The sequence below is a fragment of the Arvicanthis niloticus genome, chromosome 3 (genome assembly GCF_011762505.2).
Source record: "Arvicanthis niloticus isolate mArvNil1 chromosome 3, mArvNil1.pat.X, whole genome shotgun sequence".
In the NCBI taxonomy this organism is placed as follows: domain Eukaryota; kingdom Metazoa; phylum Chordata; class Mammalia; order Rodentia; family Muridae; genus Arvicanthis; species Arvicanthis niloticus.
In genome coordinates this window covers 123,537,069-123,546,940 of record NC_047660.1, presented here as the reverse complement: position 1 = coordinate 123,546,940, position 9,872 = coordinate 123,537,069, and the positions used below count along the sequence as shown (strand labels likewise).

Below are 9,872 nucleotides of genomic sequence, written 5' to 3'. Positions count from 1 at the left end.
AGGGTACTGCCTGGAGGGAGATCTGTCACTGAAATAGGGAGGATCGCTTTCACTGGCAGGCCCAGATTCCTAGATTCCCTGCCGGCCTAGGAATATAATTTGAATGTTCAGTTCTGATAGTTTCGTCAGTGAGAACAGTTACAGTTAAAAATCGGTAGAATGGAGGGAAGTGTAGATATAAAGATGAACAGACATAGGTGCAGGGAAGCTTCGGATCTAGGGAGACTAAGACTCTGTACCAACATCCTCATTTTGGAGCTCATATACAGGGTCCAGGACTGTCCTTTGCGGGTTTGGAAATAACAGTGTCATAGGTTTCCTTATTAGATGTGTGTGTGTTAACCATTCTTAGCTTAGTTGGTAAACTAGGCACTTTTGTAAAACAAGAATAACACAAAATTTTTACAAAGTAAAATACAGTTTCTGTCATTAAATAGTCTGATTTATTTAGAAGAGGCTTTTGAAAGCTGAATCTTACAAACACCATATGAGATCTGTAAAATTCTCACAGCGACAACATAATTCACATCTCTACCATTAGCTCATATGGGGAAGCAGCGGGAAAATGCCTGGGAGCCAAGTGAGTAGCTCCATGGAGTTACACGATGCTATTTATAGCCTGTACGGCTACGGCTTACTGTATACAGTAAACTGCAGCACTTTATAGTTGCGGTTCTAATGGGACAAATACTGCGGTTTTCAATGGCAGCTGTTAATTCTGACACACTATTAAGCTTCCAGCTTTAAAGAGGAGACTAAGATTCAGTGCCAGGGGAAACCCATGCTTCTGGTACCCACTGCTGTTCTTCCTGAGCCTTCTGTATGGCAGACAACAGCTGGGCACATGCATCTTGCAAGTTGTCATTCACAATCACATGATCAAAGAACTGGCCAAACTGACTCTCCATTTTCTGGGCTAAATCCTCCATCTCCTGTAGATCTTCATCCTTCAGAGAGATTGAAAAATATGAATAGCACAGGCAATAAGACATCAGGTGTTCTGCTGGCAAAGTCATGAGGTATTTATAAAAACAATTATGTCAGTTACGCATCCTCTATATGCTTTTATTTTTATATTCCCCTCCTTATTCTGGATTTTTGAGACAGAGTGTTGCTGTATAAACCAAGCTGGCTTTACATTTGTGATTCTTCTGCCTCACCCTCCCAAGTGCTGAGGTTTCAGGTGGGCACCACAATACCTAACAAGGACACAAATTTAAAAACCCCAAAGACTTAGAAAATAGACTGTCGTGTCAAAAAGTCAAACCAGAAAACCATAGTTTCATGGTAATTGAAATATATAGAGAGAAAACTATACTTAGGTATAATATAAAAATACTTTGAACTTGCTTTGACAGGACATCCTAAAATTGGAACAGTATGGAGATTAAGGACATGCAAATTTGTGAAGCTGTTGTATTTAAAATATGGTCAATTCTACTGAACTTACTATAGTAGTTCATTTCTTACTAAAGTAGTTCATGTACTTACTATAGTAGTTCATTTCTAAAATGTATACATCTGTTTACTTCGTGTGTGTGTGTGTGTGTGTGTATGCGTGTATGCACGTGCACGTAAAAAACAAAAGACAACTTGTAGGACTCCACGATGTGGGTCATCAGGCTTGGTAACAGACACCTTTAGCCAGTGTGCCATCTTACTGGCCCTAAGAGACACACACACAGCCGTAATGTCTGGATCTGGATAATAATCCAGGTGCATACATATAAAAATTCACTGACTTATATGCCCTTAAGGTTTCTACATTTTAGTAAGTCATATGCTTTGGCTTTTAATTTCTGAAGTGGGTTTAATGTATTTAAATACACATATCCATTCATAAATGGAAAGCCTCATCTAGAATGAGCTCACCTGACTGTTCCTCTTGTATCATTATTAATAAACATTTTTGTGAAATATTTTATAGATGAGGTATAACAATATAACATTTTACAAAATAAGTAAAGCCACTTCAAAAATAGAAATAGGCTTATCCATACATTTGTTTGGCTTTGCAGATTGTAGTTTATGGGTCTTTTTTTAAACTCAGAAAAATAGCATTTATTAAACCTTATTTTAATAATTGTAAATGACATCTAATAAAAAATATATATTTGGGGGGTTTTGTTTATTTGCTTGGATTTTGATTTATTTTTCAAGTCAGGGTTTCTCTGTGTAGCCCTGGCTGTCCTGAGACTCACTGTGTAGACCTCAAACTCAAAGATCTACCTGACTCTGCCTGCGGAGTGCTGGGATTAAAGGTGTGTGCCACCAACACCTAGTTAAAAAGGATAAATTGTAAAGAGATTACTCATTAAAACTTTCAAAGGATTCTGTGGAAACAGCAGTGGTTTTTACTTTTTAAAACCATTTTATTGAACTGCTCCTTAGAAGAGGGTCAAATAAAGAGGAAAACAGGGAAAGGCCTTCAGCCAAACCCTGATAGCTCTCCACCTTTCAATAACTGAAAGTAATACCACGATTCTGGCATGGTTTACCTTGAACTTCATGTCCACAAAGTAGTCAGTAATAATTTTAGCATTCTTCCGAGAGTGTTTCATAGAGCTCATATTAGGTGGTTTAATAAATATAACATAGGGCTTCAGTTCACGGGTTCGAGCCAACAGAATATCCTATATAGAAAAATTAAATGCACAATTAAAAGACAAATGTGGGCCAGGAAGATGGCTCGGCTGTGGAAGCAGTAACCAGGCAGACCTGATGAGCCCAGTCCGGTCCCCGGAGCCCACGGTAGAAGAGAACTGACTCCTGAAAGTTATCCTCCGGCTTCAACACACTCAGATACACATTATACATTCTTTAAAAATTAAAAGTAGAAGTCCTAGCTTCCTGTAGTCAACATGATCATAGTCTCATGCGCCCCAAGTCCTCAACTGTAAAATCCAAACATTTTAATAATGATGATGGTTCTAGAATCAAAATTTAGTTAGAATCTTGGCCCTTCCTCTTTCTAGCTTTGAGTAGCTATTGATCTATTTATTAAGTCCTAATGACAGAATGCTGTTCACTGATCATAGACTCCTATATACAACCTCATGTGACAAAAACAAAATTCAGGAAAGGTCCATTTGTCCTCTTTTCCCTCTCCTCTGGCTAGCCCGTCACCCTGGACACTACTTCCATCTTACTGACCACTAGCTCTGACCCAGGAAAGACCAAAATGCTTTTTCCCTAATTTTCTTTAGCACACAAAGTGCATTCTTAGGTGAATAAAAAAAGTGCAAGGACGGAAAAACTGGGTCTACACGGATAGTATTAGTCATCCCTGCTCCCCTCACATGTGGCTAAAGCATGTAATACCGTTTTGCCAGCACAGATACTGCTTTGTATAAAGCAGTATCTTCCTCCACAAGACATTACCTTGACAAGTTTGTGCTCTGTATTCAAAGCAGGAAAGATTTGGACTTTTTCCTTTATGTTTGTTTATCCACTCAAGTATGGTTGTGGATATGAAAAGTAAAATTCTCTCTCCAACTAAAACAAAATGTTGCCCATTAACATTTTGGGGAATGCCCTGGCCCTGAGATATGAGAGGTGGTCTTGTTCTTAAAAGTATAACTGAATAGCACGTCTCAATCATAGCCTTAGACACGTGCACAGCACAGATGACGATACATGCGTCTGTGACTTAGCATGATGGGAAATGTGCAACTGCAGACCCACCTGAGGCTCCAAATCCAGGACGCAGATCTTCCCTTCGTCAAGAACTGCGTGCACAGCAGTCACACTGGTTCCATACAGGTGGCCTTTGTACTCGCCATACTCCAGCATCCTATGAGAACAAGACAAAGGTGTTGGGAGCCAACTTTTAGCAGAAAGCGGCTAGATTATCTCTGCAGCCATCTGGAACCATATACCCTGATAAGAGATTTGGTTTTCAATAGCCTACAACAGCTGAAGCACACTCTGATATCCCACATATTTTGTGTTGCTGTTTACTGCCCCCAGCTGTAAGGCGCACGTGGTAGCCACGCCTGCAAGGCGCACGGTGCACGTGCTGTCCACGCTATAGACGCCTGTAAGGCTTACGTCGTATCAACACCTGCAAGGCACGTGGTATCCACGCGCCTACAAGGCACGTGGCAAAAGCGTATAAATACCTCAGAATTCCCTTCAATAAAAGAGACTTGATAAAAAGAGACTTGAGACTTGAGACTTGATCACACCCTGTCTTGTCTCCATTCTTTGTGTCTCTGCCCCTGCAACCCCACTCTCTCTCTTGACCAGAGCACTTAGCCCCAAAGCGTTGAGGCAGAGTACGGGTACCAACATTGTGGCGCCAAGAGTGCAAGTCCTCAACACAAAGGAAACAACCTTCATGCAGAAAGCATCAGCAGTAGTTATATGAACTGTGCTGGTTAGGTTTTTGTCAACTTGACATAAGCTAGAGTTACCTGCAAAGGGACTCTCAGCTGAGGGGTGGCCTCCATCAGACTACCTGGAGTCAAGTCTGTGAGGGTGTTCTCTAAATTAATGATTGATACTGGAGGGCACAGCCCGCTGTGAGTGGAGTCACCTCTGAGCAGGTGATCCTGGGTTACCTAAGAAAGCCTGCTGAGCAAGCCAGGAGGAGCAAACCAGCAAGCGACAATCCTCCATGGCTTCTGCCTCCAAGTTCAGGCCTTGAGTTCCTGTCCAGACTTTCCTCAATGGTTACCTGTGATGTGAAAGTGTACAGCAAGTAAAGCCTGTCCTCCCCAAGCTACTTTTGGTCCTGGTATTTTTCATGGCAATAGAAAGCAAAATAGGGCACAGATGTGGAGCGCAGTAGGAAGAGCTACACAATACAAGATGAACAAGAAAAAGTTCTCTTAATTTCCCTGAAGCTTGTAGCTCGGCTCTACTAAATCAATGCATGTTGCTTCCTCAGCTCTTAAAACGAGGAGTTACTGCTGAGAGCTTTGGCTAATGCATAAAAGCTACTGTCAAATAACCAGAAATAAGAATTGGCTTCTGAACCTTACCTGTGTCCATACATGAGGCTTTCAAATGTTTCCCTTGACACGTAGTGATACTCACGCCCTTCCATTTCGTAGCTCTTTGGGGAACGGGTGGTATCTACCAAAGATAATGAGAACTTTCAGAAATATATGCTTGGATAGAGATTGCCAACTAAAACAAATAAATGAACACCTAAACAGACAGACAGAAAAGACGCTGGAACCAAGAGAGCAACCCCAAACTGTGGTAAGAAAATGTGCGGTCCTGTGTCACATTCCATCATGACAAACCTTTACTGATTGCTCATAGTTTGGGAAAGAACACGTATCATGATATCAGACAGGAGAACACCTGCTGTTACTTAGGTAAAACCGAACTAGATGTGAGGCTCAAAGTGCATGTTCGCCCTCATAGCAATGACAATGTCTCTTTTGGGCTGATGTACTTCTGATAAGCTCGTTGTACCTCTCACACTGCAGATATGCTGTTATTTTACTGATAAGTAGCTCAGCTTCTGGAGAGTAAGCAGCTTGCTCACATTGTAAGATGAGTGCTTCCTCCTAAACTGCTTTTTACTACAACAGATTGTCTCAGATTTGAGGAGGGGAGAGAGGAAGAGAGAGAGGGAGGGAGAGAGGGAGGGAGAGAGGGAGGAAGAGAGAGAGGAAGAGGGAGGGAGAGGAAGAGGGAGGGAGAGGGAGGGAAAAGGAGGGAGGGAGGAAGAAGGAGAGAGGGAGGGAGGGACGAAGAAGAAGGGAGGGAGGGAGACCATGGCATTGTGCAGTGTTGGCAAAGCATGAATATCAAAGTAGAGGTTTTGGAGATAAAGAAAGGGGAAAACTTGACAAATCAGTGTTCAATTTGATTCTTTGATGTGACCTCTTTAATTTAGACCAGACGTTCTCAACCTTCCTTATTCTGCGACCCTTGAATACAGTTCCTCATTTTGTGGTGACCCCCCTGCCATAAAATTATTTTCATTGCTATTTCATATCTGTAATTTTGCTACTGTTATGAATCACAATGTAAATGTCTATGTTTTCTGATAGTCTTAAGTGAACCCTGTGAAAAGGTTGTTCAGCCCTCAAAGGGGTTGCAACGACAGGTTGAAAACCACTAATTTAGATTTAGATTCCTCAATGTTATGTTTCAGTGGCATCTGGTATGGAAAACACAAGTTCCCCCAAATATCTAAAAATAATTTAATGATTGTCTATTAACAGTAACAATGAACACATACCGTGTATCTACTATATTCCAGGTATTCGTTCAGGTTCTAGAACTTAAGAATAATACACTGGGGCTGGAGAGATGGCTCAGTGGTTAAGAGCACCGACTGCTCTTCCAAAGGTCCTGAGTTCAATTCCCAGCAACTACATGGTGGCTTCACAACCATCTGTAATGGGATCTGATGACCTTTTCTAGTGTGTCTGAAGACAGCTACAGTGTACTCATATACATTAAATAAATAAATAAATAAATAAATAAATAAATAAATAAATATTTAAAAAGAATAATACACTAGTGTTCTCCCCACCCTTATGGATTATCAGCCAATAAGGTCCATGAGGGAAAAGGGAGCAGAGACTAATGACAGGAGAGAGTAAAGGGCGGATGGGGGTTGGAAGCCCTGTGAGTACTTACAGCCAATAACACATACCAGGACCAGCTGATGACTCGAGGTTTATAAAGTCTTGGGGAATGGTAGGTAGAAACATCCAGGATGCACAAAGGTCATTGGCTGACGGCTTAGGACACCAAAATGCCTCATTAGCATGGGGAAGCATTTCAGGAATCTCAGGTGCTAGCTGACCGAGTTTTTATCAGGAAAAGGAACTTGATCCTATAATCTAACTGAGGCTGCAGGACACCCCCAGGTAGAGGTGTATGTGGGGATTTTGAATTCCCCAGACAAGGTCTGGTACTTAGGGAGTCTTGAATTATGCCCTGAGCCCAGATGCTATCTGGTCAATGGTGGACTCTGACCTTCCTTATCAGAGTTTCCCACAGCACCTCATTCCAATTCCACGTCCTACATGCTGTAATGCTTGTTCTTACAATTACCCTTATTAATAAAAATAATCTTTTCTTACACTCGACAAGGTTTAAGGATGAAATAGATCAATGAAAATGACATGTAAGGATATTGCAACAGGCCCTCAGTGATCAACCTCCAAGGGGCTCAGGAGGAAGATATCACTTTGGGGTCATTTTTGTTTTTTTTTTTTATTCAAACCCCTCTTCATGTCCTTAGACTTTCATAAATTCCATTCTATAACTATGCAATTTCTTCTGCAGTTTCCTGCTGAAGACAAGAAAAGCCAGCAAAACTTAAGGCTCCCAAGAGGTAGTGAATTCTATAATGTGCGTGGGATGGCTCCACCATTGCCCCTGTTGGATGCCATTTCAGTTATAATTCTGACTGCAATCTTATGCTTCCCCAGGATGCAGGGAACACATAAGATGTTCTATAGTGTCCCAAATGTCCCCATCTTCCTTGAAGCATACACACTCATTGGAGATCATCTTACAGTACTGATTAAAAACACACCCCTATGAATACCCCAGTAGGCTCCTTCCCTGAACCTTTCACCCACTGATATGTCTTGGTACCTTACAGATTCTCCACTTTCCTTTTCTAAAGATTTTCACCTCAGTGCAAACCTGCTTTATCCAATCATTATAAACCTTCCATTTGCCAAAAATTAGGGATCTTAAGCCAGATCCTCTCTATTTTATAATAAAGTGTTCTTGTGCGATTTTTAAATTATTTATTGAAAAGTAAACGCTAGTAGAAATACACAATAATGGGGCTGGAGAGATGGCTCAGCAGTTAAAAGCACTGGTTGCTCTTCCAGAAGACCTGGGTTCAATTTCTAATACCCACAGGGCACTTACAACTGTAATTCCAGTTCCAGGGGAATCTGACACCCTCAAATAGACATGTATGCAATCAAAACATTAATGAACATAAAATAAAAATAAATAAATCATTTAAAAATACATAGTAACATATTAGAGTTTAAGTTTTCCAGGGTCTTAAAGTTAGAAACACATACATAGCTCTCCATAGGCAATGGAGGAACATCTGAAAGACTATTTCTCAGAAGTCAGAGTTCTGGAAAACCAGGAACTTAGTAGAAAAAGCCATAAGTAAAAGGAAATAAAAAAATGTGTTTTTGCCGGGCAGTGGTGGTGCACGCCTTTAATCCCAGCACTTGGGAGGCAGAGGCAGGCAGATTTCTGAGTTTGAGGCCAGCCTGGTCTACAGAGTGAGTTCCAGTATAGCCTGGGCTATACAGAGAAACCCTGTCTCGAAAAACCAAAAAGAAAAGAAAGAAAATGTGGTTTTAAAAAGCCAAAGGTATGTGATAATAACACTTAAAATGTATATAGAATTATATATGGGGATACTAAAAGCTTTAGATAAAAAATAACATAAAGGTGCTAGAAATAGTGTGAGAAAGGTGATAAATACTATGTTGGCCATTATTACAAAAATACTTTGTATCCTGAATAGTCATGTATTGTAGCACACAGTTTCTACTACACTGCTTTAAGCTCTAGGTGGACCATGGGCTACCAGCCACTCTCTGTTTCCCTTGGATCTTTGGACACACACACATATTTAACCTGATTTACAGCACTGTGACTGGGCTCTTCTAAGCCTCCCACGGCTAGCATGCCTTTTCATTTACTCTTTGTTCAACACTCTACATCTGCCCTTAGCTTAGTTGCCTGGTTACCTCCTCCTTGCTCAACATCCTACATTTACATTGGTTGCATTTCTAATCTCCCATCTAGGGAAGCAGCCAATGGCCACTCTACCTGAGATCTCACGTGGCTGAGGTCTCTCTCTCTCTCTCTCTCTCTCTCTCTCTCTCTCTCAAGCATAGTTAATTCCTTTCCTCTTCCTTAACCTCCTAGCCTGCCTCCAGGAACCTGGAAGTCCTACCTCTTCCATCCTGATGTTAGCCACTGACACAAGAGCCAATTGGGGAACAGGACCTTCAGCATTCACATGCAGATCAAAGCATCAGAACCAGGTCCTACAATATATATGACTAAGAAAAGGAAAAGAGCCAAGGAAATGGCTAAGTGGACATAGATGCTTGCCACCAAGTCTGCTGACCTGGGTTTGATTCTCAGAAAACAACATGGTAGGAAGAGAGAACTGACTCCCACAGGTTGTCCACTACCTTCCACTTCAAAAGAAAAAGATATAAGAATTATCTTTTGAAAGCCTAGCCTAGTACACTATGCCATTATACTGACATAGTTATTAAAATGAATACAGGCAGAACTACTTAAGGACTGGCCCTTACATTTTTACAAGAAAAGGTGTGACAGTGAAGTGAAACCAGCACGTTCAGAGACAAAGTTTTACCAAAACCTGAGCCACCAAGAAAGACAAATGAACATACGTGGCACAGCACTTTGAAAACGGCTGGGGTTATATCCAATGAGCTGTCTTCTCAGTTCATTGACTCCAACGCCAGAAGGTCCTGAAGACAGAAAGTCACAGCAGAAATAGTTAGATGTGGATGCACAGGGTTCCACAGCACAGCCATCCCTGCAGTCATGCTGATGCGGGAACATGACAGCAAATGCATTTTTAGGGAAACTCCATAGTGACCCGTCTTATGATTGGAACAAAACCAGAAAACATCATTCTCCCAGTGACTCATGAAATAACCCACACCACTCCAACATCCAGAGAATAGATGAGGAATCATAGGATCTGTCGCCTCCAGAAAATTCCACTACTGTTGATGCTCTGGGAAGTCACTGGGCTTGCATCAGATAATATGAGACATGGCCCTTCTTTTTAAAAGTCTCAATCAGAATGCAACTCTGTCACCCATGGATGCTGTCGCATTTCTAACAGGAGGTTGAATAAGCACTGTCAG

The 9,872-nt window shown here is 41.3% G+C and overlaps 1 protein-coding gene across 1 annotated transcript in view; it reads right to left on the bottom strand.

The window, feature by feature from the left end:
* Window positions 1–415: 415 nt before the first annotated feature.
* The window catches only part of Mpp4 (MAGUK p55 scaffold protein 4), a 40,070-nt gene continuing 30,613 nt past the window's right edge, over window positions 416–9,872 (bottom strand). The window contains 5 exon segments of the mRNA XM_034497793.2: window positions 416–947; window positions 2,499–2,633; window positions 3,685–3,793; window positions 4,986–5,079; window positions 9,387–9,467. Coding sequence (XP_034353684.1) covers window positions 756–947; window positions 2,499–2,633; window positions 3,685–3,793; window positions 4,986–5,079; window positions 9,387–9,467 — 611 coding nt within the window. The 3' untranslated portion in view covers window positions 416–755.